Source organism: Rhodamnia argentea, chromosome 6, assembly GCF_020921035.1.
Source record: "Rhodamnia argentea isolate NSW1041297 chromosome 6, ASM2092103v1, whole genome shotgun sequence".
NCBI lineage: Eukaryota > Viridiplantae > Streptophyta > Magnoliopsida > Myrtales > Myrtaceae > Rhodamnia > Rhodamnia argentea.
In genome coordinates this window covers 22,375,385-22,402,918 of record NC_063155.1, presented here as the reverse complement: position 1 = coordinate 22,402,918, position 27,534 = coordinate 22,375,385, and the positions used below count along the sequence as shown (strand labels likewise).

General features: G+C 40.6%; 5 protein-coding genes across 11 annotated transcripts; 2 read left to right on the top strand and 3 right to left on the bottom strand.

The window, feature by feature from the left end:
• Nucleotides 1-1,709: 1,709 nt before the first annotated feature.
• Nucleotides 1,710-5,449, bottom strand: LOC115734210 (cysteine desulfurase 1, chloroplastic). The gene is made up of 10 exons (XM_030664840.2): nucleotides 5,142-5,449; nucleotides 4,772-4,905; nucleotides 4,532-4,691; nucleotides 4,062-4,248; nucleotides 3,604-3,749; nucleotides 3,455-3,527; nucleotides 3,261-3,324; nucleotides 2,896-2,995; nucleotides 2,103-2,261; nucleotides 1,710-1,970 (listed from the first exon to the last, which is right to left on the bottom strand). Exons 1-10 carry the CDS (start codon nucleotides 5,373-5,375, stop codon nucleotides 1,800-1,802), a joined length of 1,428 nt encoding a protein of 475 aa, XP_030520700.1. The 5' UTR covers nucleotides 5,376-5,449; the 3' UTR covers nucleotides 1,710-1,799.
• LOC115734482 (cysteine proteinase inhibitor-like) lies at nucleotides 5,128-20,360 on the top strand. Of its 4 annotated transcripts, none has more exons than XM_048280026.1 (4): nucleotides 5,128-5,138; nucleotides 18,329-18,447; nucleotides 18,858-19,068; nucleotides 20,052-20,360. In XM_048280026.1, the coding sequence occupies exons 2-3, from the start codon at nucleotides 18,346-18,348 to the stop codon at nucleotides 19,059-19,061; spliced, it is 306 nt and encodes a 101-aa protein (XP_048135983.1). In that variant the 5' UTR covers nucleotides 5,128-5,138; nucleotides 18,329-18,345; the 3' UTR covers nucleotides 19,062-19,068; nucleotides 20,052-20,360. The 4 variants fall into 4 exon arrangements, with proteins under 4 accessions (XP_048135983.1, XP_048135982.1, XP_030521157.1 ...); XM_048280025.1 differs by lacking the exon at nucleotides 5,128-5,138 and adding an exon at nucleotides 8,561-8,569; XM_030665297.2 differs by lacking the exon at nucleotides 5,128-5,138 and having other exon boundaries at nucleotides 18,260-18,447.
• Nucleotides 6,911-8,927, bottom strand: LOC115734212 (50S ribosomal protein L20). Its single transcript, XM_030664842.2, has 2 exons — nucleotides 8,615-8,927; nucleotides 6,911-7,319 (listed from the first exon to the last, which is right to left on the bottom strand). The coding sequence occupies exons 1-2, from the start codon at nucleotides 8,798-8,800 to the stop codon at nucleotides 7,128-7,130; spliced, it is 378 nt and encodes a 125-aa protein (XP_030520702.1). The 5' UTR covers nucleotides 8,801-8,927; the 3' UTR covers nucleotides 6,911-7,127.
• Nucleotides 9,799-17,266, bottom strand: LOC115734209 (protein DGS1, mitochondrial). Of its 4 annotated transcripts, XR_007198628.1 has the most exons (15): nucleotides 16,865-17,258; nucleotides 16,343-16,457; nucleotides 16,035-16,238; nucleotides 14,748-14,885; nucleotides 14,412-14,573; nucleotides 13,758-13,952; nucleotides 13,512-13,612; nucleotides 12,918-13,007; nucleotides 12,629-12,701; nucleotides 12,484-12,512; nucleotides 12,256-12,379; nucleotides 11,454-11,564; nucleotides 10,719-10,819; nucleotides 10,052-10,250; nucleotides 9,799-9,919 (listed from the first exon to the last, which is right to left on the bottom strand). XR_007198628.1 is itself a non-coding variant. In XM_030664839.2 (14 exons), the coding sequence occupies exons 1-14, from the start codon at nucleotides 17,086-17,088 to the stop codon at nucleotides 10,130-10,132; spliced, it is 1,788 nt and encodes a 595-aa protein (XP_030520699.1). In that variant the 5' UTR covers nucleotides 17,089-17,257; the 3' UTR covers nucleotides 9,799-10,129. The 4 variants fall into 4 exon arrangements, 2 of the variants coding, with proteins under 2 accessions (XP_030520699.1, XP_048135977.1); XR_007198629.1 differs by lacking the exon at nucleotides 10,719-10,819 and having other exon boundaries at nucleotides 16,865-17,266; XM_030664839.2 differs by having other exon boundaries at nucleotides 9,799-10,250; nucleotides 16,865-17,257.
• Nucleotides 20,361-26,401: 6,041 nt separating the features above from the next.
• LOC115734480 (Werner Syndrome-like exonuclease) lies at nucleotides 26,402-27,124 on the top strand. Its single transcript, XM_030665296.2, has one exon. The coding sequence runs from the start codon at nucleotides 26,402-26,404 to the stop codon at nucleotides 27,122-27,124; it is 723 nt and encodes a 240-aa protein (XP_030521156.1).
• Nucleotides 27,125-27,534: the final 410 nt, after the last annotated feature.

Below are 27,534 nucleotides of genomic sequence, written 5' to 3'. Positions count from 1 at the left end.
GAGATGCGGTTCCAAGGTTAGAATTGAATGGAAAAGGGATGATAAGACAATCTCTCGCGCTTCCTCCCAGAGAATCTGAAAGTAGGATTCCTATTGACAGGGCATTCGGAATCTCACTGCTTTCTGGACTAAATCGTTGGGCATGGCCCTTTTTACATCATGTGATGTTGCGACCTTAGATTAGGCATGTACCGTGCTTTTGCTTAAAAGGAGCACAATGCCCGTCTCAAGCCTTTAGTTGCTTGACGGTTGCTCTTCTCGATATGAGAGATTTTTTGCATTAGCCACAAGAATTTTTCTACCCTGGATATTGATGTCTTCGTTGCGAACTTGTTAATCACGAGAGGGATAGTTAGGGGTCAAGCCCATTCAATGCAAACATTAAAACTTTCAGGCCCAAATAGATGGGTCAGGAAAAGCCTACGTGGGTCGTTCAATTCTTGGTAAAATGTTGGCTATCATGGATTTAATTGTGGACCTCGGCCCTATTTGGGTTTCCAGCCCATAAAAACTGCGAAACCATAAGCCCAAGACATTCTGTTGTCCAAACAGCGGGACGGGCCACGCCTATTTGGAAAAAATGGCCCAAGTTAAGCCAATTATATTTGACCAAAAACGCTCAAATATTTGCCGTAAAAGTTAAGGCCCAATACTGGGCTAGGCCAGGCACAACTCAAGGCCCAAAATAGTCCATAACATAGGCCCACCCCAACCCAAAGAGTTGGGCCAGGCCCTACCCAAGTTAAGGCTCAATTTCCGACCAAAAACGTTAATTAAGGTTCATATTGTCCCAATCCAGGCCCATCATAAACCCCACTGGGTTGGGCCAAATTTAGATCAAAGATTTGGGCCATCCCAGATTTGACCCAACTTAAGGCCCATTTGAAGACGCTGTTGGGCCAACCGGGGCACATCATTATCCACACTGGGCCAACTTTAGCCCAAAAACGTGTGCCTTGTTGGGCCTTAGCCACTGTAGGCTCCAGGCCTATTTAGGGTTGCTATTGGGTCACACCAGGAGTGTCCAACGTGGCCAAATTTAAGGCCCATTTGAGGTAGATACTGGGCCAAATTTGATTCGAATTAGGCAAGGTCTGGCGTGGCCCAACTTATGGACCAATTTGAGGCTATCCAGGCCCATTTACTGTTGGCATTGGGCCTTAGCCCCCAAAGAGTAGATGCCCATTACTGTGGCTGTCCATGCCCTTGTTAGGCACAATGAGTTGGCCACTAGGCCTTGATTGGCCGGGCCAGCCCAGGCCCCAGTTAAGGTCTAGCCCAATTTAAAGGCCCTAAGAGTTGGGCGGGGCCCGCGCAAGAATGATCCCTGCCGCCGTAATTTTCCAGGCACAAAAAGGGCAGACTTTTCGGTTTTGTACACGGCAGAGGAGAACCAAAAATACAACTTTTTTTTGCTTGGAACTTTACCATATTTTCTTCTGAAATTCTGCCTAGAAACTGTCGACATTATGCTACCATCCAATTAACTTACAGCTTCAATGCACAGGGCTAGACAATCGACCACCCACCACCACATGCATGCTCCCGAAGCATCAACTAGGATTTTTACATGAATCAAGTTACCAAAACTTAAAAACACAGCCGATACTATTTTACAATGGGTACAATTTAGGTTTTTATCAACTTAGAAGCAGAGTATTCCCCGGAGAATTCCTGAAGCAAGCACTTTGATTGAAGAAGTTTATATCTAAAACCATCTCGACTCCTCTTTATCCATCTAGCTCCGAGATCCACATATTTATGCACACGTCCCTAAAAATAACATAGGGAGGCACCTTTTACTTGAAAGAATTGAAGAAACTGACTGTATCGTTGAGTGCCAGAATGAAATTGTCTACATCTTCTTTAGTGTTGTAGAAGTAGAGACTGGCACGTGCACTCGCACTGATTCCTAGAAAGCGATGGAGGGGTTGAGCACAGTGGTGACCCGATCTGATGGCAACCCCATGCTGAAAATAAGAAACATAGCAGTGAAAAGAGAAATCACAGAAAAAAAGACTTCGCTAATAGAAGGAAAAAATTGCTAAAAGATGGTAAAACTGGAAATCTACAACTCTGGCCTACCCAAACTGCTTATGTACCTGCTGGTCGAGAAATGTCGCAATATCAGTGGGGTGTATGCTCTCGACATTGAATGAGCACAAAGCAGCACGACCGATATTCCTTGAAGGTTTTGGACCATAGATACGAACACTCGGAACTGATTGAAGGCTTTCATACAAGTAATTTGCAAGTTCCATCTACACATACAGGAGAAAATTAATCATTGACCATCCAAGTGACAAATACGTCAGCCAAAACTACTGTATCTTGACTCTAGCCAACTTGTCTGGAACAAGCAAAAAGCAAAATAACAAAAAGACATCTCAAATTGCAGAGTCCATCATGTGCCTAATCTCCACAACATTGCATACCAACAGGCCGTCATGAAAAAGCTTTTAACTTATCCCCAACCAGATATAGGAAGACCAATACATTGCTCATCTATGTAATACGTTGTGCAAAAAGATTCTTCCTACATTGGCGTGCAAGATATCTATACTCTATAGCTACTTCACATGTGCACACACACAAACAAAACCGCACCACACAACAGGCAGTGTCCCATTCCTCATATGCTACAACCACTTCCCTCTTGCAGTACAGGCAAATTCTAAAGTCTCCTTTAGAAGCATGCTTCCTTCCTAAAAGCAAATGTCCATCGTGAAACAGAGAACACCAGTTTTCCTAAGCCACAGGAACATGCATGCCTTGAGACCATAAACTATTTGGATTTCACTGATCTATGCTTAGTATTCAATTTAGGGGGAAAAAGTACTTCCATAGAGACAAGGCAACTTTCTATCGTTTATATGGACTAAATGAGACCATCACCTCATAATCATGAATCTTTTGCATGCCAATCTCAGACAAATAATCAATAGCTGCTCCTAGTCCAATTGCTTCCCCAATAGCAGGTGTTCCAGCCTCAAACCTATTCCAAGTAAACCCAACATCATTTATGAAGAAGAAAAGTGGGGAAAAAAGGGAGGAGGCGGGGAGAAAGTAAGCTGTTATGGAAGATAGTTGACAAAATTAAGAGTTACTGACAAACAAAGTATCTCTAATCTGAATGTATGTAGACTACTTCTTACATCACGTCATTAGTAATGCAATGCTCAGCCACCCAAAAGGATCCCAGAGCCCAACAATCCACCTGTCATCAGCAGAATAGGTTATGAAGGGTCAAGTATGCCAACCTGGATGGAGGTTCCGCATATGTGGAATGGTCCAGAAAGACATCAGCAATCATCTCTCCACCACCTACACAACAGAATTTAGAGGAAATATCACCAATTGACACACATCTCACACGCACACACACAGCGCACGCGCACAGAAGAGCAATACCTGGAAAAATAGATCCTGCTTTTTACGTATCAAGAAATCTCACCTAAAAATGGAGGCATGGAAGTCAGCAGCTCACTCTTTCCATACAAGAATCCAATGCCTGTAGGCCCACACATCTGAAGGATGTTTATTCCAGAACTTCACAAACTTGTCAATGAAGTAAACATTTCAATGCCGAGGGAGGAACCCAACCTTGTGAGACGAGGCAACAAGGAAATCAGCATCAAGGGCTTTGACATCAACCACCATGTGAGGCACGCTTTGACAAGCATCCACAAGGACTTTAGCCTGAACATCATGTGCCCATTGAATAATATCTTCGATCGGCAGAATAGAAGCTGCCAAGAGACAATTATGATAACCCATAATCATTCGACATTCTTTTCCGATTCCGTTGGACAGATGAAACAATCCAGATGTTTTAGGAACTATTGTAAGCATAAAAAAAGTTAACTCATGTTACATTCATCTCATTTAACGGCATCTGCAGATACTATCATCATCCTTACTTATCGCATAAACCATCTCAATGCTTCTTCACCAACACTATATACGACCCATAAGCAAATACCCACCTTATCTATATTAAATGCAGTTAAAACATGTGCAAAGTAAAGAATCATTATATAACATGCAAGGACTTCACCTACCAAGCATGTTTGATACATGATGAACTACAACCAGTTTCGTCTTCTTTGAAAGCATTCCTCTTAATTTGCTCACATCTGGTACTTCGCCTCCATCCAAGTCCACATATTTAAGAATGGCGCCGGTCTTTTTTGAGACTATTTGCCACGGGACGATAGCGCTATGATGTTCAGCAATTGTGAGTATGATCTGCGAGAAGATCACATGACATCAACCATAGCTCTATGATGTTCCGCAATTCCATAGGTTATTCTCGAAGAAACAAACACAATGGTATTTAAGAAGCAACAGAGACTCAACAAATTGACTTATGTTGACACATCATCCTATCACCAGTCATTCAATAACTTTCAGTTCGCCACTGATCTGATCTTCACCTGAATTAGCAGCAATATTTGATTCCAAAGGAGCCGCCATATAAAAACTATTACACTCCCAGGAACAATCACGCACTCCCTAATTACAGTCCTACCTCATCTTCCGGTTTCAAATTCGAAAGGCCCCAGGAGTGGGCAACAAGATTGATAGCTTCAGTAGCATTTCTTGTGAAAACGATATCTCTAGAATCTCCCGCATTGATGAACTCGGCCACCTTCTTCCTGGCCAACTCGTACTCATCCGTCGCCTTTGCACTGGATAAGAAACAGAACGTTAACAAACAGAAGCTTGAAAAAAACAAACACTCAACGCACAATACAATACAATGAGCTACCTCAAGAAATGAATCCCTCGGTGCACGTTGGAATTGTGAGCCTGGTAATACTTCTGCACAGCCTTCAAGACAGAGTTAGGCTTCTGCGACGTCGCGGCGTTGTCCAAGTAGACAAGCTTCGAGCCATTCACCTCCTGAGGAGCGGAAAGTCGCGGCAATCAAAATGCCAACCACATACATAAATCTACCAAAGAGTCGAGTAACCAAACAGAATCCCATTCGATCGATGAAACAAGACCACGGAGAGGCGAACAACGAGGCAAGCCGGAGATCGCCGCCATAGCGCAAATGTGAAGTCGATACAGCTAAGAAGCAGGGTATGCATCTGAGTCTCAGTACACGCGATTGAACGAGAGAGAAGAGAGAGAACCTGGTGGAGGATGGGGAAATCGGGACGGGTGAGGTGGCCCAAGGAGAGAGAGCCGGAAGCGGAGGGGTCGCTGTCGGCGAGCACAGACAAGGAGGAGCAGGAAGAAGAAGAAGAGAGTCTGCGGAAGGAAGCCCTAGAAGAAGAGGACGTGGTGAGAGTGAGGGTCGAATTAGGGCAAAATGGTCTGAGAGGAGCGAGTTTCAGAGCAGCCGCTCCTTCCATCGCCATCGCCATGGTCGTCGTCGTCTTCTCTCGCGCGAAAAACGCTACCGAGCGAGAAAAGCGAGTCACAGAGAGAGATGATGAGAACGAGACGGGGACACGGGGAAGAAGTGGGCGCAGTCGAAGATCGCAGCACGCTACTAGCTAGCTCTGGCGGCTGAGCAAAGGAGTCAGGATTTTGTGTTTTGATGATGAGGATTCGTTTGCGGTGGATTCGTGAAAATTGGGAGTGCACTTTTTGATAAGATAAAATCTTAGCTAGTTATTTTTTACATGACCAATTGACCAGACGTACACACTATACGCATTAATGTGTTCATATAGACTTAATCTTAGTGATTAATAGTTATGTCAAGTATGAATTGACTTTTTCTTTATCTATTCATGAAACATTTAGATTCGTTTAGCTAAGCAATTTAAGATGTTTCTCGTGTTAACATGGCGTGTTAATTTACATTTTGAATTGGTCACAAACATGGAAACAAGGATATATTTTCGTATATAAGAATTTCATACCTTCAATGTTTTGCATTGCATAATTAACGTGATATATTTGGATGTTAATATTGTGATGTAATCTAACTCTGGCAGTTGTGCGAGAAAAATAAAACAACAATCCAAAGACTAACTCAATGTAACAAATAAATAAAATGTGAGGATGCAATTGTACCAATATAATGATTGGTAACACATTAAACCGAACAATCGGGACGCATCAAGAGATTTCGACAAGTACCATTAGTATCATTACCTATGTGCGCATACAAACACACACATATCTATGTGCGTGAGTGTATATATATACAAAAAATTTTAGTGTTTTGATGATGAAAAACTAATTGATTAAATTGGAAGAAAACAATTTCGCCTTCTAGCAAGGAAATTACTTTCCTAAATCATTAAACAAATGAAAACCAACAATTTTCTTTGAAAATGATTTTCACGAGGGAACAATCGCACTCTGAATGAACCTCCTCATCTACGTCACAGAAAATATAAAAAATTGAACTTCTAAAATATGTACTCGTGATACGAAGCCACAACTTCGAAGCAAATGAGCTAGAAATGAATCGGGCCCCAACACTCCTGGATTTCCATCTGATCTAAGTTTGACATCGAAACTCCTAGCTCTATCATGAAATTTCCAAATTCACCCGGGCGCTTTTTCCAGTCTGAATTCAAACATACAGAAGAGTAATATGCCTGCAACAGTTGCAACAGGTTATCAAGTGGCCGGCATGAACAACAAAGCGAAGAGGCGACGGCTAATTGAACTCACGAAATAACAGACACCAGGAAGTGAACTCTTCTCCGTCTTCCATAAGAACATAAACTAAAGCCTCACCCCATACCAGACGTCCTATCATGAAAAAGGGAGATAAACAAAACCTCTTATTTTCTCTTATTGAACTGTCACACTAGACAAGTACCCCAAAAAAAAAAAAAAAGAGAAAAATAGAGAACAGTTATATCATCTGCTTGGTTTCACCTCCATGGATATGGGCATAATCTTTGCATGCACATCCAGCAAAAGAGTAATGAGCACCAGTACAGAGGGAAATGTTTCATATGTATGGGAAGGATCACCAAAGAATCTTTTCCTATGAGATTCAAGCAAGAGAGAGGAGGAGCCCCGGCAAGAAGATATAAAAACAAACTTGATAACTTATTCCCATCGCTGTTGGCCCCAAAAGGGTGCATCAGGAACAACAAGCACTTGGTTTCCATGAGACCGAGAGCAAGACAGGAAGGTCAAGTCAACTATTAGACACTAAGTGGCATGGCCACTTTCCTAGGTGCATGAACCACATTCTTGTTTCCAGGGAAGGCATTACGAGAAATGTCCACGAGCGCCTTAAAACTATGTGGTTCGTGCATTGAGATCTCCGATAGGACCTTTCTGTTCAGTTGAATGTTCTCCTTCATTAGTCCATGCATGAAGTTGCCATAGTTGACCTGAAACAAAACAAAAGGAGTATTTCAGCCATACATAAAAGGACACAGATAGAAGTCACAAGCTATAGCGCCTAAGCACAAAATCCACAAGCATACTAAACACTCCAGTCCCATGTCCATAAGAAAAGTGACAAGATCGGAGACTTAAAAAACCTAGGGTAACATCGAATAATAGTATGCCCCGAATTTTATCACCTCATTCACAAGTTCCTGAATAGGACTCATTGCCATTTCTAGGTTTCAGAAAAGCATCACGATTTCGTTTTAGAAGTAATAGAAAGGGGTACGATCATAAGGATGAACTGGCTTAGTTCTCTACCAGGAATATCCATCAGATTGGGACCGAGAGAGGAATAACTAACCATCCTACTTTTAGAAGGAAACCGTATTATTGAGGGGCTTTTGGGTTCTAAAGAAAGGGAGAGGGACATTGCTTTGGCAAGAAACTCAAACTACTGGCGATTCTGTACATTAGCAAATGGATGGAAGGTTCAAAATCGAAAATCTTGACTACTTCTAAAGTTAAAAAAGGACCGCCGAGTGCTTATATCCAGCAGGCTACAAAGAAATAAAAAAGTCAAAACTGGAAAATCGGACTTAGGCAGCAAGTGGAACAACACATCCAAGATAAAGGTCAGACCAAATGGGCTCTTGAAAATTACGGAGCAACATATACGAAAACCACCATGTATTCATACTACAACCCATTGGTAGTTCTAGTTTGGAGAAGCACGACTGAATGCACTCTTATTCTTCATAGAACAGGTAGGAGGATGGAGTCAAATCATCGTATTCACATTCTATGAATTTGAGATCACACAATTCTCGAAAACAAAAGATAGCTGCAATATCGGGTCAGGTGTGAAGAACTTGAGGAAAACTACCATCGGAAACACCAATAAACAGAAACCCAAAAACAAGAACAGCTCGCAGGTGAAAGACTGGCCAATTTTTCAGGATCTTGGGGGGCGATGGGCTTTACAAACTCCATAAAACTTGCGAGTTCGAAGCAATTCAAGCTTCAGCGTCGTTTTATCGAGCACTTGCTGGACAAACAACAGCAACTCCCAAGTCAAGCTCATAACTCTCACAACAACTCCCCACGCTGCAAACTCATTTCTACGATAAGAAATCCCAAAACTCCACGTTGGCAAGCAAACAGACCTCAGCAAATAAGCGAAACCACATTCACCGGCAACAAAGCTTCTCATCGATGACCTCCACAACCGAGGGAGCGACATGAGAGAGAGGGTGTGGTGGAAAGGAAAAAGGGGGGGTTGGTTCAGAGAACGTACGGAGTGGATGCGAGTGCCGGCATTGATGCGCTGAATCCAGAGGGAACGCATGTCGCGCTTCTTGTTGCGGCGGTCTCGGTAAGAGTACTGCAACGCCTTCTCCACCCTCTCCCTCGCGATCCGGATGCAGTTCTTCGCCCTCCCTCTGAAACCTTTCGCTAGCTTGAACACCTTCGCTTTGTTCATCTTTGTCTCCGCTTCAAACCCCAGTCAAGAAAATCAACACCGATCAAACCGGAGCTTCGATCGAGAGGATTAGAAAGTTATATTGTTTGGGAGAGTTCGCTCGCTACTTCGCTCAGTTTGAGGGACTGAAAAGCGCGAGCGGCGGGGCGACGCCATTCGGGTGGGCAACCCCTGCTTTCTGGGCCGGTTGGGCCTCTTTTCGAGTCTCCCTCTAACTTGCTAAGGTTGTATCGAGTCCGACGAGAGGTTCGATTATTTGATTTGAGTAGAATTCAGTTGTTTCCCCTCTTGTAGGCTCCCGAATCCGACCGGGTCAATTATAATCCTCATATTTATCCACATTTTATCAGAATGACGAACTTTACTATGGTGAAAACTGTGTATCTAATATGTTCGACTAGAGTGACTGTTTATAATCAAGAGAAACATAGTTGAGCACAATCGACCAAGTTTTGAGCTACTAATATGAAGCCATAAAATTTCAGAGGCGCAGTATTATCTACCTCACGCGAACAAAGTCAAATATCAACGTCGGTCATCATGACTTCATATTCCGGTATCATGAAATACTATTATCACCATTAAAATGATTAAATTATTAAATAACAACGTGACTTACTACCGAGATTTTGGATGAGATTATCTTTTGATGTCAACTTAAGTGGCGCACGTGATGGGATCAGCGCAAGTTCTGGCTTCTGAAAATGGTCCTCACGATTCACACATTTTTGTTGTGGATAAAGAAAATTACGCTCGAGGTAGTCGTGCTTGCAATCTAATCGTCAAATACCCCGCTTAAAGAGAGTGATATCATTCTCCGTGGAAGCGAACAACATGCCACATGCAATTCGTTGCTGTTACGATGCTCGTCCAATCGGCCAGACACCTTGGGACACTGCCGATCAGTCCTTGCTCAAGCACATCGGACAAAATGCCCGTCAGGGATGACATCTAATGAGGACGTGTAATGCATTCAGATTGTAGTGAAGAGAACAGTATTAGGAGAAAAGAACACAAGGAACGTAGCATCGCATTAAGTCTTGCTCCACTTGCGAATTGTCCCTTAGCCGATGTCACACAATTTACCGTGAACCACGCCAGTACAGGGACATCGTATCTCTGTCAACGAAGTTCAACACATTCTAAGCAAACAAAGAAAAAGAAGTTCCCCACATTTAAGGCAAGGAACTAATGAAGAGCGAATCACTTTTCTCTTCCTACAATTAGCAAAACAAGAATCAATACACTTGCCTCCCGCCTTTATCCTGTGTGAAAATAAAATGGTCAAGCCCTTCAAAAAGTTTCGGGTCAGTGAAACGCTCCAACATGCTACTGTCGTTTTGGTGAAGGGAGCAGGCAGTCATACATCCGCGCCATCCTTGATGTCACTTTGAACTTGTACGTCGTCTGAAGGCCAGGCTTTGCCAAGTCGATGATATCTTGCCTCAACCTGCTCAACTCGCAATATTAGCATGCTCTTGCAGATAAAAGTTTCACTCTCTAGATTAGGGCTGGCAATTTATCTCTCATTACGATAGTCACACCATACCAAATTATCGGCATCCAACCTATATTTGTCAACTCATTCACTAGCCACAGTATATTTGTAACACAGTAGTGTTAGATATACTTAAGCAAGAAAGAATCTGAATCGGAGGACAATAAAATTTTCTCGTCCCAACCAGAAGATTATCAAGCTCAACAAAACCACACTAAATGTCGGACATGTACGATTTGGGATTGTGAGACAGATTCCAAGCCATGCACTCTGCTTAAAGTGCTCTCAACACAAGTACAAACCGATGAATGTACATAGCATTGCATGCAGGTACTGACTACTACATGCCTGGGCTAACCATTGGGACTATGAGTAGTTAGAGAACATATATTTGTAAGCAAAAGTAAATTAACAACTAACCACGGCCATTCCCCAGTTGCTCTTGCATGCCTCTCAACAGCAAGGTATAGGCGATCTAGACTGTACAACATCAAACCATACATGCACCGTGCATCATTTTCCTGCACATGCATAAAATCAGTACCTTTTCGATGGGCAGAGAACAAATTATACCGAATGTCTCTCTCTCACTCTCTTGATAGAATAAGTATCAGTGTATAAATTGCGGTTTTCTTCCCCATCGCGAAGGCATGAAAGATGAACTTACTTTTCACTGCATCTATAGCAACATAAACACTTCTCCAATATTAGAAGCGAGATCTAGTGCGAAGCATTATAAAACCATGAAGAACATAATGTTGGTGCGCTCCTACTTCGTAGAGAACTAACAAGCTCAATCTATCTAACCACTGGCACTGACGCCTTAGAAGAAACTTAGAGCATTTTCCTCATTCTGCTGTGTAAAAGAGGAACCAAGGGAACAAAACGGACCAGCAACTAAAAATATTACCATGGACACTATCATTGCCACTGATAATAATTCCAGTAGTTGAAACTTTCATACTTTTTTGATACTGTAGTCCCTAAGATCCAACTGGTTATAACAGATGCATCTCTTTCACAAAAAGGACAGAAAATATGCAATATGCACTCCATTCAATCTGATGAACATAATAAGATCCAACTGGTTCTTATCGTGGAACTTTTCATGTAGCTGATACAGGTGGCAAGTACGTATGAAGAATAGAGCCTTACCAGTCCTTGGTTGATGAAATTCTGGTACTGCATGATTCGTTTCTCAATCTCCACCAAAAGTAACCTCCTTTGCAGACGAGCAACTCTTCCTCTACCTTCAGCTTTAGTATCCTGGATAAAAATAGAAAAAGTTCTAACAATTACACAAACACACAGCGGACAGTGGACACAAGCACAGAACACGACACCTCTATCTAATGGGTGAGTCCTGACACCATCCTTTTCTTTCACATATACACGGAATAGCAAACAAGACATGAGAAAACAGTAAAAGTGCCCTGGAAAATAAATGGTTAAATAGAAAATCAGCATCCAACACAGATGCTCAAACAGCTAAGAAAAATAGAGGAGGTTTTAGAGGCCATAGCATACACAAGTCTCGCATACACCACATCGAAGTGCTATTACAGCATTATCTTTATCTCAGGAAATTTTCAGTAGATGAACATGCAGCAAAAATCCTTTTACGGAGTGCATGCATGCCGGAACAAAAATATTTTTGCAACTACATATAATTGAACTAAATTAAGATTGGAGCAACTACCTAACTTGTCTTTATACATGATGCAGTAATTTCGAGAAGTTGCAATATGTTTCTAGTTGCTCTCATTGGTCAAAGTGCAGCTAGAAAACAATATGCCAACTATGTAATCCGAATGCCACACAGTGAGATATATAATCAGCGCTCACCATTGCATGAATAGCAAACCAACTCTCACAGCTAGTAAGTACTATATCATAATCAAAGTGAAATGAAAAGCACATTTCTTACTTGTGAAATCACACCACATGGCCATCTCACCTGTTTTAGCCAAGCTCTCATTATCATCAGCAGAATAAGAGACAGGAAAAATGCTGGCAAGGCAGCTAGTATTGCAAAGTTGATTTCATTTGCTCTAAGTATCTGGTTAAGCTCAAGCATTGCCCTGATGACGACAGGAAATCACGAGACTAAAGTAGTAAGAGAAAGTGGGAGAATTAGAAGCTGATAACTATCGACTGGCCAAAAGTACCATACAAAAGAACTCACGTTTCAATATCCAGTTTAAGCTTCTGGACCTGCAGCCACAAAAATAAATGGCACGGTCACCTGATTTGACTCCAAGGGTACCATACAAAAGAACTCACATCTCAATATCCAGAAAAGCAAAACCACTAAGCATTTTCTGTACTACCTGAATGAGCAAAGCACGGGCAAGCTCTCCGCTGAGAAGATTCTTCACAGGATGCATCAGTTCCTTCTCATATCTACAATAAAGAGATGAACAATGGGATTTGGAATTTCGTGAGCTTATCAGCCAAAGGGAAAGTATCAAAATAACAGCATATACACAAGTAGTTGAGAGCTCTGTCAAGTAGATATTAATCCACAGAGTAGCAGTTTAAGACCTCACACTTGTGAAATTTTAACTGCAATGTCTAAAGCCTGGCATCCCTTTAAGTACTCTTTTACTAACCATATACCTGGCCATAACTATTTCTAGCATTTGCTGATCAGATGCATCCTCTGGCAGCTTCTGTCCCTCAGCCTGCTCACTGAAAGCCTGCAACATTCTGCTAATGATAGAAGATGTTAAAAGAAAAGAAAGAAGGAATGAAGGGGGGAAAGTCGATTTGGAAGTCAAATCAGGAACCAAAAGCTAAGAAACATAGTAGGTTTCTGTAGTATCACCATTTTCTTTCCATTATTCCTTTCAAATAGAATGGCAACAGGTTTAGCAAGTCAATCTACATGAATTGCTGCTCATTCTGTTGTTGGGGCTTAGGTATAGGCCATCTTTGAAGCAATGCACTTCTCTTCTCCCTATATGTATTACCTCTCAATGTCTGTTTCCCTTCCCGTTGCATGTGTAGTTTCACAGGTATATCGAAAGGAAAATGGCATTGCCTCACCTATACCTATGTTATGTCTACAGAGCCAGATGCAAAGCATTCTCCGAATCTGAAGTCCACCGGAGTCTTCCCACAACTAAAAAACCGAAGTATATAATACCAAGTTCTTACTTTAATGTGCAATCTTCTACGTGTTGGGAAAAAAAGAATTAGCAAAAAACTAACCTATGGAGAGATTCGGCAGTTAAATGTACTTCTTCAAGCTCCATCGCACTTTCATGTCTCTTCCTGAATGTTTCAAAGAGTTCGTCTCTGATGGACAGAAGCTGATGAGGTGTTATTAATTATTAGTTCCATTACTTCATATTTATTGAAAAACTATCTGCAGAAGGCAATTCAAATTCCTAATATCAATGGTATACTGATTTAAATACATACGTAAACCAACAAGAAAAGCACATGGATCTATACCGGTTGCTCTACATGATCATTGAAAAAGCTAAGTGTAGAGTCCCTCGCTTCACGAATCCAGTTGTTAATATCGGAACTTCCCATCAAGCTGCTGTGCCTGACCAGCCACATAGAGCAGGCGGCAAATCCAACAGCTCCACATGTATAGCTGATCCAGTACTGAGTCACTTTTCTGGGCATCTTGTACTTGGCCACCTAAGGGAAGAAAAATAGATTTACTCGCATGGGAGAAATGCTCCAGTCGGCAAGAAAACAATCAAACGTCAGTAAATTAGCCAGTTTTCCGCAAAATAATAACTACAGAGGACTTTGGGAGGTAGTGAACTGCTCTGAGCACTGTTAAGACCTAACCAAAATAGTAATATCGAAAATTTTACTGCAAAAAGCTTCGAGTATCCATCTCCGTATCAACTATTTCTTTCCTTCTTCTTTTTACAAATAAAAGAAATTTAACATACTGCTTTTGCAAGGGCAAGGAATATGCCAGTAGTACACTACATTAAAAAAGTAAATAATATGAAACTATTATAGCGCATCATCTATACCTCCTTCAATTCAAATTAATATATTTAACATGGAGTTACCAGCAAAGCTCTATTGTCTCTAGTAAAGTAATAAGAAGTTTACTTGGTGTAAAAAGTAACTAAGACTTACCTCAAAAGATAAGTAAGACTCAAGTTTCTGTATGTTCTGGTAAACCAAATTGACAGCATCACCAATTTCTCTATCTGTCCACTGAGAACCCTCCTGAATTACTGTGGGCAAACTATAAAATGCAAGCCGGTGAGAATAGCTTCCATCAGGAGAAGAATTATTCTGCATGAGAAAAGACATGAAAGCTTTTTCATATATTGGTATAAAAAGAGAATCAGCTTCCGTAGTTTTCAAAGGGAAACTCTAAGCAAAATTCCAGGGTAACTTCTAGAGAGGATCTGAAGGACAAGGATAACTACGACGGGGAAGGAAAGGGTTAGTAAAAGAAGGCCACACCTGATTATGCAGGGGCAAAGAGCCAATGGATTCCTCCAACTTTGAAAATAAACCGTCCATAACTACCAATAAAGATGGCAAAGACTTCTCCGGGCTTTTGACCAATTCTTCTCCCCTTTTGTCAACTTCAACATAGACCTATAATCCCTTATGACGAATTAAAAAATAAGTCATTGCATCCATGGAAATTGCTATGCACGGATATTGGGTCAATTACAATAAGCATGTCGAAAGCAACCTATCTAATGAACAACGGCAGCAAAAGCTGTAAAATCACTGAATATCCTACAGAGGCACAAACTATTCGTTTGAACCAAAATGTCATGTATGACTGTGTTTTGACATCTTTCAAGACTTTTTTCTATTGGTTAAATTTGTGCTGATTTCCATCTTACAAATGACGCAAAATGATCTAAGTGGCTCTGGTATGATGACAAGACGCGAATTTACACCTCTCTACCTAGATATTTTGACGAGCCTCTTATAGCTAAGAGCCTGAGACATCCAAACAGATCTATTGTTGACACATTCAATTGATAAATAGATGAGGACTTCATATCACAATATTGATTCTAATTATGTTTTCAGCCGGGAGAAACCATACTTCATTAACATCCAAGCATTCAAAATTTTCATTTCTCAAGCTAGATATTGAGTTCACACAGGTAATAGATGGAGGCAATGAGAAATCCCGGAAAAATGATATTTTCATCCTTTACACTCAGGAAAAATACATACTAAAGCCAGCCAAGATTGGAAAGCAACTAAAATGCAGCGTCGATATTAGCATCTGATATACTGCTAAATCACTATCAAATACAAAAACTTTAGAAGAAAGCAAACGCAAGTGTTCCCAATTGAGGCCAGTTAATTAAGTATCCTTTTTTCAAACAGGAGATAGACAAGAACTTCAATGATACTGTTTAGGCCTCATTCTGTTAACTTGTCAAACCAAGGATAGTAAACAATAGCCAACGTCATGAAATTATAGGGTCTCGCTATCGGTCATGTGAGATTGCCCATTTCCTTCGAGGAATTATTCTGGTAGTCATATTACAAATTAACACAAGATAACAAGCGCGACCTACTAATGAAAAAGATATGTTACAGATCATCTAATTGGTGGAAAGGATCAACATCAAGTCAAGAAGAATAGAGAATGTGTGCTAGCCACATACTACATAACTGCTAAGTGATCAGCTAATGGCTATCAATGTGCTATGACTGTTCAGAACTTTACGCGAGAAAGTATTAACTAAACAAGCTAAAAATAAGAATCGCACAAACCTCGGCTAGAAAAGAAGCAAGCGAACATCTCAAGTAAGTCAAAATGGTTATCCTCTCAGATATGTGTGCTGATGCAGAGTGGCAAAAGTGTTGCAATGAAGAGCCCTCTGTGACAGAATGTTGTATCAACCGAACTGTTTCATCTACGAAAGCAAGAGGGCCTCTCTCAAAAATCATGAAGAACATCTTTTGACCATTAGAACCCTGAATTCAGAAAGGAAAAATCAGAAGACATCTCTCAAACGCTACGGCCGGACGGTGGCAAAATGTAACTTGTATTCCAGAACTATGAACTAAAATTAAATAACCTCAGCTCGCGTTTGCCAAAACTGCAAATGCTTCTGAATGTCATGCAGATACGATAATACATGTTCCATAATATCCTCCAGGACATCGTAAACTCTAGATGCCTCTGTTAAAACCCTGCATTACACCATTCAAGAGCTAACTAAGAACCTCTGGTTGGAAGCATGAACCAAAACTAGGCACGACTATAATTCCAACAGACATCAACCACATTAAGCAATCGATTCTCCACTACAGCAGATTTTTAGATACTTGCTCAATCTCCATGCAACTTTCACGGCCAATATATTTTCTACCCATTAAGACATCATTACGATGGCTCGTACAGCATACGATCAACTGAAAATGAAGGGCACGGACACATTGACCGCCTGCAGTTCGCAATCAACACGGCCTGCAAAACCGAACATCTGAATCGACCGCACAAACTGCAACAAGCTACATTGTCAATCGCTCCCTAAAAGTCGTAGGTCCTCCCATTTTCTCGACAAAGGAGAGAACGTCTACGAAGAGAGAGGCCTTACACGGAGCAGTCGGCTGAATTGGAAGGCAACGGAAGAGGAAGACGGGACGTGCGCCTGCGGGACCTCGGGCGAGCAGTCTGGCGGTACAGGCGGGAGATTTTCCCGAGAAAACTGGAACCGGGAGAAGGAGAGGAACCGAAGAGCCGGTTCCAGACGTAGCTCGAGTAAAACGAGGCGAGGGCTTTCAAGTCCTTCGATTCGGTTTCAGGCGTCGGAGCCTCCATGGATGCGGCGGGGGATGAGGCGGCGCTGGTCCGAGCTATTGGGAAGTGGATTCGACTCGCTCGCGCCCGATGGAGCTGACTGGCGACTCTGCGATGTGGCGGAGCGAGATGTTCTGAAGAGTGCGAGAAGCGTTTGAATGTTTGACCGGCAATTTGCGCGAAAGTCCCTGAATTTACGCGAGTTCACAGCTGCACCCAGCCACAAAGGAGTAAGCGAAGATTTGGACAAAACGTTTCATGTCCATCGAATCTAACTCGAAAGTTTCGACAATTTGGAAAGTGACTTCTCTAAAAGGGCACGTGCTCGTGGCCAACCAAGTCTACCGAATGATCTTTCTCATGATCATCTTCATTGTTTTTTGGGACAAAAAAGTTTTGTTTTTCGATATTAGAGCTACATTTATTTCACGAAAAGTAAATAACTTATGAGGCATTCTTCTAAAAATGATCTCTTATCGCTTACAAAAATATTTCCGTCGTTCATGAAAATAAAATATAAATTATTATCTATAATAAAAAAATCATTAATTAATTATTTTAAGATATAGAAGAGATCACTTTTTCATTTTTTTTCATGTGATTCATCACACGCGAAATAAACTACTGCTTTTTTTAAACAAAAATTCAAATCATTTGTCTTTCGCAAAACAAATTATCTTATATTTTATTTAAAAAAACGCTTCGAAGTCATTTGATATCTTTGAAAATAAATAATTTCATACGGAACATGTTTAATAAATATGATTGACACGTGAGCTCAAGCGGAGAAGTTATTGATAATTTTGAATTATGTGAACCAACATCACTCCATTTGTTTAGCGTAAAAAAGAAGAAGTAAAATCGATGGATAATACCGCATGGAATAAATAATTGATGAAGAGTGTCTCTATTGTCAATGATAATTTATATTTAAATATTTTCGTGGACGATAAAATTATATTTTATTTGATTTATTTTTATAGAAGATATAAGCGATTATTCTTAATATAAGCACAATATAAGCTTAGGTGCTAAGCAAACCACAAACTTAACACGCTTGGCACAGCCCAAGCCAAAAAGCCCACGAGCAAAATGACTTAGGAGCGAAGACTCCTCCTCGACAGCGCCCCCGGCAGCGACGGGAATAACCATCGCGCCTCGCCTATAAGAAGACCAGGAAGTAGAGTCTCTTCCCATCTCGCAGCTACCGAGAAATTCTCGATCGTCGCCTGCAAATCCGAGGCAGAAAGAAGCGAGGAAAAGAGAGAGAGGGGGATAATGGCTAGGGTAGGTGATATCCGTCAATTTGCTGGAAACCAGAACAGCCTCGAGATCGAGGGCCTCGCTCGCTTCGCCGTCGACGAGCAGAACAAGAAGCAGGTCTTCTTCTTCTTCTTCTTCTTCCCCCTTTTCTTTTGTTCCTTCATCACGCAAAAACTCAGTGGGAGTTGCAAAAGAATTTTGCAATTTCTAGTTTGGGGCGAGAGGAAAAGTTTGCATGAAAATTGGTGAGTTTTATTATCTAATTACAATAAAACTTGCGAATAAGGTGACATTCGGAAGATTAATGATGGAGGGGTATTTTGATTCGGGCAAAGAACAGGTGGAGAGAGAGAGAGAGAGAGATTATGGTGTTAGTGTTGTCGCAGGGGACATCAATGTTGGTTGTTTGATTGGTTTTCGTTCGAGACTCAATGAAGAGTATTCATCGGACTTGTTTTTCGAATGTGGATTTCTTGGTTGTGAATTCTGAGTTTGTGTCTCATGGATTGAGCGAATGTGTGGTGCAGAATGCTCTTCTGGAGCTTAGGAAAGTGGTGAATGTGAAGCAGCAGGTGGTTTCGGGCACCATGTATTACATTACCTTGGAGGCGGCTGATGGCGGCGTCAAGAAAGTGTATGATGCTAAGATTTGGGTGAAGCCATGGATGAACTTCAAGTCGTTGCAAGAGTTCAAGCTCCTTGGCGATGCTCCTGCTGAGGCTAGAGCTTAGTTTCGCGGTATGTCATCTGCTCTCTGATCTGTCTTGTGCCCACATATTAGCAGACGAGTTAGAGTTTGTTTCTGCTTAATTTGCTGTTAAGCCTGTCAGTTGGTGGCTACTCTGTAGTGCTGCGGACTCCAAGAACTTTGCCTGTGCTTTTTTGTTTTTCTCACTATGTGTAGTGGACAGCATAGCATCGAGGGAACAACATGTGGTCGTGAAATTACTGAGACGCCTGATGGGAGTCACTTATTCCTAAAACTGTGCTTGTTGAGGATCATATGGATGCACCTAGAATTCCTGAGATGTTAAGTCAAAATGATCATATGGATTACAGGAAAAACGACGACAAGTGCATCATCATGGTTGCGATTACTGCTTAGATGTCAAGGAAGGGAATAACGTGAAGAAGAGAATAAGTACCCATTGATCACTCATCTGAGATAATTCACAATTGCACGAATCGAGGACTTGATTTGTTCATGCAGTTCTGTTTTCTTCTGGAGTCGATCATGCTGGAGAAGGTCATCTTGGAGATGGTAATGGGGAGACAGCATCTTTGATTCGGGTTCCTTATAGGACAGAACGAGCAATTCACGTACCTAACATAAGTTATGATGATTGATTGGATGATAACGCAAGGCACAATACTCTCTTTTGGCTCTTCCGCTAGTAAAGATAGGTATGTTAGGCACTGTTTATGACTCTGTCCAAGCATGGAATGAAGATTTCCTGTCGAGCCTTGGAAAAGAAAGAGCATTTTACCAGCTGCTCAAGTATGTTGATGTCGAATTTAGCGAATCCTGTTCCAGCATCCTAAAGACATCCTATAGCTGTGATCAATACCAATGGTGATCTTTTTCTGTGCAATTATGCTTCGCGGCGTGTCAACCATCCTCAGTACAAACAATAAAGCTAGTAGAGTTGACCAGACGCATTACATCAGTGTTTTTGTTTTATCAGATGGACGATGTCTTCAACGTTGTGCTCTTATTTCAGGTTCGCAAGAGGAATCTGCATAGGCCTTCTGTGCTCAAAGCAAAAGGATGAAGAGAAGATCGAAGACACAGTACCTTTTTTGTCAGAACAAAAGAAAAACTTTACTTTGATGTAAAAGTAAAAGTACTCATAGGCTGTAAAAGTTAGCCCGTTCTATACGTTGTGTTTAAGACGGCAAATCGACAATTCCTATTGTTGGCTTTACAATCAGAAGACAAAATCTTATGTTGAATGGAATGACCATTCCAATATGTTGTGTTTGATACGGTGAAATGAAATAAAATGGGAAAGGAATGAAATTGAACGGAATGACCATTCCATTTCCAATATCATTGTTTGATAAGTTGTTGGAATGTAATCGAATGCAAATTATTGTATCTGTTTGTAGGAAAAAAAGCTGCGAGAATGGAATTGAATGATAATTTTCCAATAAAGTTAATTAATCTTGTACTTACAAAAATTTTATTATACTATATATTGTAAAGTTACAAAATTTATCCATAAAAAGTAAATTAGCTAATACTTTTTAATTAATATTGTATATATATGTTGGAATGTAATCGAATTCACATTGTTCATTAATTTCAATTTATTGTATATATTCTAAAATAATAATTATTCATAATGAATTGCTAGAGAAACAGTTGCAGTTATTTAAGGTTAATCACGTAATGTGTAATTAATCAACAATAATTTAGAATTACTAAATCAAAATTTAAGTTCAATTGTTATTGTGGATAGTATATTAATTGATATTATGTACTTACGATACACAATAATTATGTAATATTAATCATGTTAATTATAAGTTGACATTGGTATTAACATCATTATTTATTTAGGATAGACTAATACAATTATAACTAAATATATTGCACTTTTATCAATTCAATCATAAACATTTTAATTGTATTTGAGTCCTGCACATTTTCCTATTTTGCCAATTGAGAGCCCATTCAGCCAATTTTGCTGGGAAATCGCTAACATGCACAATTTTTAATAATTGTCTAATTTTTTTTCGAATTCTATATGTGTTTACTTTTCTGTTTTGTTTATGTTTTGTTCTCTTTCCCTTTTTTTTTTTTTTTTGGATGTTCCCTTTTTCCTTCGACCTCATGCGAGGGTGGCCTTGGCCCGATCCCGCGAAGGGCGATCTCACCTAATTTAACAAGGGCAGCCATCGAATGAGGCTGGTGACCTCCCTTGCCATCGATGAGGCCTGGAGATGGTCAGCAAAGGGAAAAGGGAAAAATAAAAAATAGAAAAAAGTAAAGAAGTAAAATAGAAGAAAAGAAAAATAAGAAAAATAATAGAAAAACTATTAAAATATTCTCATAAATTGTGCACACCAGCGCCAGCCGTGCCACGTAGACAACTGGATTTCTGGTCATAATTGGCCGGATGGACTCAATTGCAAAATCTGAAAAGGTTTAGGTCTCAATTGTCACGATTAAAAAGTTTATGACTAAATATAAAAGTTGCGATTGGTTTAGGATTTTTTGGATAAAATTTCCCTTTTATTTAACAAGGAAAACGATTGACTTTTAGAATAAACACGTTAATTTGTGCTAAAAAAAAATTAGTAGATTGTATTTTGTCTTGTAATGTTAGGACCTTTCTCTACAATTCCTAGTTTGTTTTGTGTCTTACCTTGTATGGCAATTTTCAAGAGGTCAATTTGTGAAAATGATATATGAATTTCGCATGATTTCATAATAACTTTGAAAGTTTGGATGAATTTTGGAGACCACAACTGAAACGAAATACGTAGTTTGGTTATTTGACTAATTATTTCTAAAGTATGGGCTAGATTAAAAAATTATTAAAAGTGAGGGCCTTTTACGAAAATAAGCCAAAGTTAACACTAGGATGGACATCGCAATTGATTTCGAGACCTTAGAAGAGAAAATTGCAAACAACTGAAATATCAGGGTGCAACTTCCGGCAAGTGCCAAAACTCGCGAGACAAAATACTATTCATCTATCAGATGCCATTGCCCTCTGTAAGAGAAGCTAATCATGTGATGAGTAACATGACCGGAGCTCCGGTGGAAGGATAGGCTAGGGACATTGCAATCAATTTCGGAATTTCAAGAGCCACCTTATAAAACTTGAAAATTCCAGGCAATTTGTAATAAGGCTCCGTTTGTTTGGCGAAAAATGCGAGCGTTTCGGAAAATATTTTTTCGGATAGTTATTTTCCAAGAAAATGACAATTTTTTTTGATATTTGGCTAAACTATAAAAAAGACCCAGAAATTTTTTTGCATCATTTGGTATAGAAAATCATGTTCGATTTTCCTCTACTAGAGGTGGCCACGATTCGAAACCGGCCGGTTCCGGTTCGTGGCCACCCCCGAATCAAAACAGGCCCCTTAAGGGGCGGTATCGGATCCGGTTCAGATTTTTATATTTAAATTTTAAATAATAATTTATTAAATATATATTATCATCAAATTGTACATTGTAATCAAATTTGGGGGAAAAAAAGAGAGGGGAAAGGGGCTTGAACTTAATGAATTATCATTAAGCGCCTACATATCTTATTGGGAATAGAAGAATCAAAGCCAATGTAGTTTTTTTACCTTTGATAACCCCAACTTACCTCATCATCAATCGTCGCTATCCGTTTCGGTAGTCGTGGCGGTGGTATTTCCATCATTATCATCGAAGAATTCGGCTTCTGCGTTGCGATTCATTTTTTGTTGTCGAAATTGAGCCTTTATCCAATCATCGAGACAAGCTTGGGCCTCCATCGAATCCGGATGTAATCTTGAACGTCACTTGTCCAAAATTAATCCTCCAGCACTAAATGCTTGTTCAACCGCAACCGTTGAACAAGGGGTTGCTAAAATTTATCTTGCGATGAGAGCGAGGGTTGGGAATTGAGTTGAATGCCTCTTTCACCACTCTAGAATTGGAAAATCTGTACCTTCGGATTCACCAAACTCAAAAGAAATGGTTAAATATGTCTATATTTCAGAAATATTACATGTTGCTCTCTTTTATCTTTTTTGTCTACTTATCAGCATTTTATACCCTTTACTAATTCTACTACTCTCCCCGCTTTGTACGTCACTAGGCTAGGAAGATCCACTATCACCTAAACTATATGTACTATAAAATTCACTATACAATTCTACTATTGCGTCTTTAACCATTGCTTGTATAATTCTAACGTTTACTATTTCATTTAAATATAAACATTCATAATAGCTATTTAGATAATCACCTAAACCATTTAATTTCATACGTGGATAAAAAACAAAAGCAACCAAATAAATAAGAGAAATTTCGGTATAATAAAGCAGCCATTTTCCTCGCATTGCTATAATAGTCGGAGCTCATTGATCATCTTTTTCGTATTCTTTAAAAACACCGACAATATTAACACATTCTATTAAAAATAAATGTGCAGTAGAACAATAAACACAGAATAAACTATAAGTTACATCGTTTAAAACTTTTAAATGTTTTTTTTATTTACAAATATCCCAATCTTGTTGGAATAAATTAATTTCTGAAACATTATTCGAAATAAACGCGCATAATAAATCTTTATAAGCAAAAGATTGATTGCTATTAAGTAACTCGTAGGTAGAATTTCAACTAGTCGAAACGTCTTTTGGAAATTTTTTTGGTGTTCTTCTATTTGCTTTACAAAATCTACCCCATTTTTTTTATAATTTGAGAATGTTTCCATAAAAATTGAATTTCTTTTTTTATTGGGTTGAGAAAAATATCAAAAGTTCGTAAACCATCTTGTACACATAAATTTTAAACATGACAAGCACATCTAATGTGAAAAAATTATCCACAAAAAACGGGTTTACAAATCTTTTCTAAATCAGGAATGGAAGCGGTATTTGCCGCGGCATTATCAAACCAACTAAAAAAAATTGTTAATCAAATTATATTTATTTAAAACTTGCCTATCATAAAAAATTTGAAATGCAATAACTCTTTTTTGAACGTTCCAATCGTCACTTATCCAATGACATGTGATATCCATATAAAAATGAGTTTGCCAAGGATTACTCCAAATGTCACTACTTATATGCACACGTCCATTAAAATTCATAAAAAAAAAAATTCAAATCTCTTTTTCCTTTTTTTAAAAAGTCTAAAATTTTTCCCGTTTAAGAGTATTTTTCAGAATGAGTTTTGCTTACGGAGTACATGCAGTGTTTATAAAAAAATTAAAACCAAAATTTTCATCAATATTAAACGGTAAATGATCAATGACAGCATATTGAGCTAATGTTTCTTTATAAATTTTTTCATTGTAACGAAATAAAGAAGAAGTGTGAAGATTGGCGTATCCGAAAATTTGTTATTGGCTAGTATTGATCTCCACTTGTATTGCATGTTTTGACCTCATATGCCGTTTAAATATTCCATAGCCACCTCCACCTATAAAACTATATGTTGTCCTACAATATTTACATTTTACCTAATACTTATCTTCGCCTAAATGTTCCTTCGTGAAGTGTTTTCATATGTTGGATGTACCCTCCCATTCCGGTTCTTGTGTTGTCGATGTTTCTTCGACACTGGTAGAAGGATGAAGATTTTATTGCGTTGGGACGTACTCGACGTTGGGAATGCCGTTGATATTATCATTCTCGTCTACCCAATTTGTAAATTCACGATGATCATATTCATGAGGATGGGAATAATCGAATTCCCCCATCCGCATCGCGCTCTTTCCCCCGTCACCGGATTATGCTTCCACTTGCCATTTTTTTTTAGAGAATCAAGCAGAAAGCGAACTCAGAAAATTGAGAGAATTGAGCCGGGATTGAGAGAATTGAGAGAATTTGTGAGAAAAAATGAAAGAGGAAAGGGGTATTTATAGAGATTATTTAGGATGGTTTTAATAAACTAAGAAAAAAAAAAGCATCTGTTGCAATGCAACGGCCAAATTGGGCTCACGGGGCAAAGGGTCCCCCTAGTTTTTTTATTTTATTTTTTTAAGCTTAACCGTTGGGCTTGGTCGAACGGCTAATTGGTGGTTCGAAATTGGCACGGAACCACCAATTCCTAATTTGAAGGAACCGTAATCGGCCCATGAGGGCCGGGCCGGTTCCGGTTGGTCAACAAGCCGGTTTTAGGCCCAAACTCGTCCGTGGCCACCCCTATCCTCCACGAACTCCTTTCAATAATTTTTTTATTTTTTATTATTATAAAAAATTCAAAATTTTAATATATATATGTGCGCTTGTGCGCGTGTAGTTTTTGGATGCACCTCAATCACCATTTTCATCTTCTTCATCGTCTTCAGCCAAATTGAAGGCTGTCGTCTTCTTCTTCGACACCTTAGGCGGCAGCGGCGTCCCCTTCCACTGTCCACCTCGTTGTCCGCCTCTCCGAAGCCTTCGCCATCCGCTCCCTTGCCTCCGCCGGCGCTGACGCCTTGGTCCAGAATACCGCATGGTGAAACCCGCTCTTGGAGGCGCTCTATCGAAGGAGGCCTGAGATCGCATCCGTCCTCCTTGAGCACCACTATTGCTCCTCGATCGAGCTCGAAGGTCGCCGATCCGGCAAGCCCCAAATCGTCGAGATTGGCCGCCTCGAGCTCGCCGAGCCAAGTCATGGCCAATCCCAAGGCGGCCGGAGGAAGGAGACAGGGAGGAAGAAACGGGCAACTAGAGGAAAAATGAACGGCTGGTGGAGGAAGGAGGAAGAGAAAAAAAAAGAACAAGAAAAAAGAAAAAGAAAATATAAAATATTCGAATTAAAAAAATAAATAATTAAAAATAAAGTGAAAAAGTAATTATAAATAAAGGAAGTGTGAAAGAGATAAGGAAAGAAAGATCAAGAAAATGATTTCCATTTTTCGAAAAAAGAAATTGTTTTCCTCGGATTTAGAAGGAAATTTTTCGTTGATCGGAGAATATTTTTCTTGACCACTTACTTTTCGCTCACATCGAAAAATATGAAAAATATTTTTTAAAAAATTATTTTTCGTGAAATAAATGAAATTTAAATTTCAAAATATGAAAGCCAAAATATAATTCTCCATTAAAGATAAAAGAGTGACAAGACAAAAAGAACATAAAGCAACGACTCCTTTCCACCCCCCACTAATTGGCTGCGGGCTCCGTGGTACGGATTTCTTACCATATGTTCACCGTCCGATGAAAAGGGTAAATGTCTTTGTTGATCATAGTAGCGTCCATTTCCTCCGCCATCCATTATTGTACTTCCATTTCCTGGAACGCACAATGCATCATTTCTTCACCTTCAATCATCAGAATCATCTCCTTCCACCGATGAAATCCAAAACCCATTTCCAGCTTCTGAAAAGAGTCTAAGAAAGAAGGAAGAGGAGAAGTCAATACTTCCACCATGGCTATCACTATCGAAGAAGTCGAATCCCCTCACGAGTGCGCCACATCCTTCGAGGTCGTGGTCCACAACCGAACCGTGTGCGCTCTCGTCACTCGCTGCCCCAGCGCCGTCGACTTGTGGATCTCCGTCCATCTACTCTCCGCCCGTGACTACCCCCGGACGGTCGGGTTCGACATCAAGTGGCGACCGAGCTTCGCCCGCGGCGTCCGCCACCCCGTCGCCACCATCCACCTCTGCATCGGCCGCTGCTGCCTCGTCTACCAGATCCTCCGCGCCCGCTGCCTCCCCCGGTCGCTCTACCTCGCCCTCCGCGACCCGAGGTTCGTCTTCACCGGCGTCCGGATCGCCCCCGACGCGGCGAAGCTGAGCGAGGACTACGGCCTGGAGGTGAAGAAGGCGGTGGATCTGGGGAAGCTGGCGGCGAGGGAGACGAACCGGAGGGAGCTGAGGAGAGCGGGCTTGGCGACGCTGGTGAGGGAGCTCAAGGGGCGAGACCTGAAGATCCCGAGGGAGATCGCGCTGGGCAAGTGGGACGCGAGGCGGCTTACCCCTAGGCAAGTGAAGTACGCGTGCGCCGACGCTTACTACTCGTTCCAGCTGGGGCATCTGCTGCTGTTCGATGAGATTTTCATGATGTGGGTGATGAAGTGGTTTGGCTCTTTGCAGCGTCCTAGCGACGAGGGTCAGTACCTCGACGACATGCTGGAGGATCTGAGGTGAAAAGAAGACGTGCTTGCGTGGTGGGTGGATTAATGGAGGAACAAAGCCGGTAGTGTCATGGAGGCTGGTGTGTTTTTATGTGTTTGTACAGTGCGTAATGGTGGAGGAGGGGGTTGAGTCCAGTCCGATCAGTTATGGCGCTCGGAAGACGACGAAGAAGCGGAGGAGAGCGTTCGTTCCAGGCGTGCGGAAACTCAGACAGCTCGTGTATCCATCCATTATCGATCGACAGTGACGCTAGTCGATAGTCCTCGCTTGCTACCACGTCGTGGAAGATGTCCCGTGCATGTATATATATACCCAATGTTAGCCATGCTAGTAAATAATGATGTTTTCATATCCTCTGAGCTAGACTATTGCATAGCTGGGGGCCAGCGACTCCCGCTGACCATTCGCCTGTCACTGCCGGC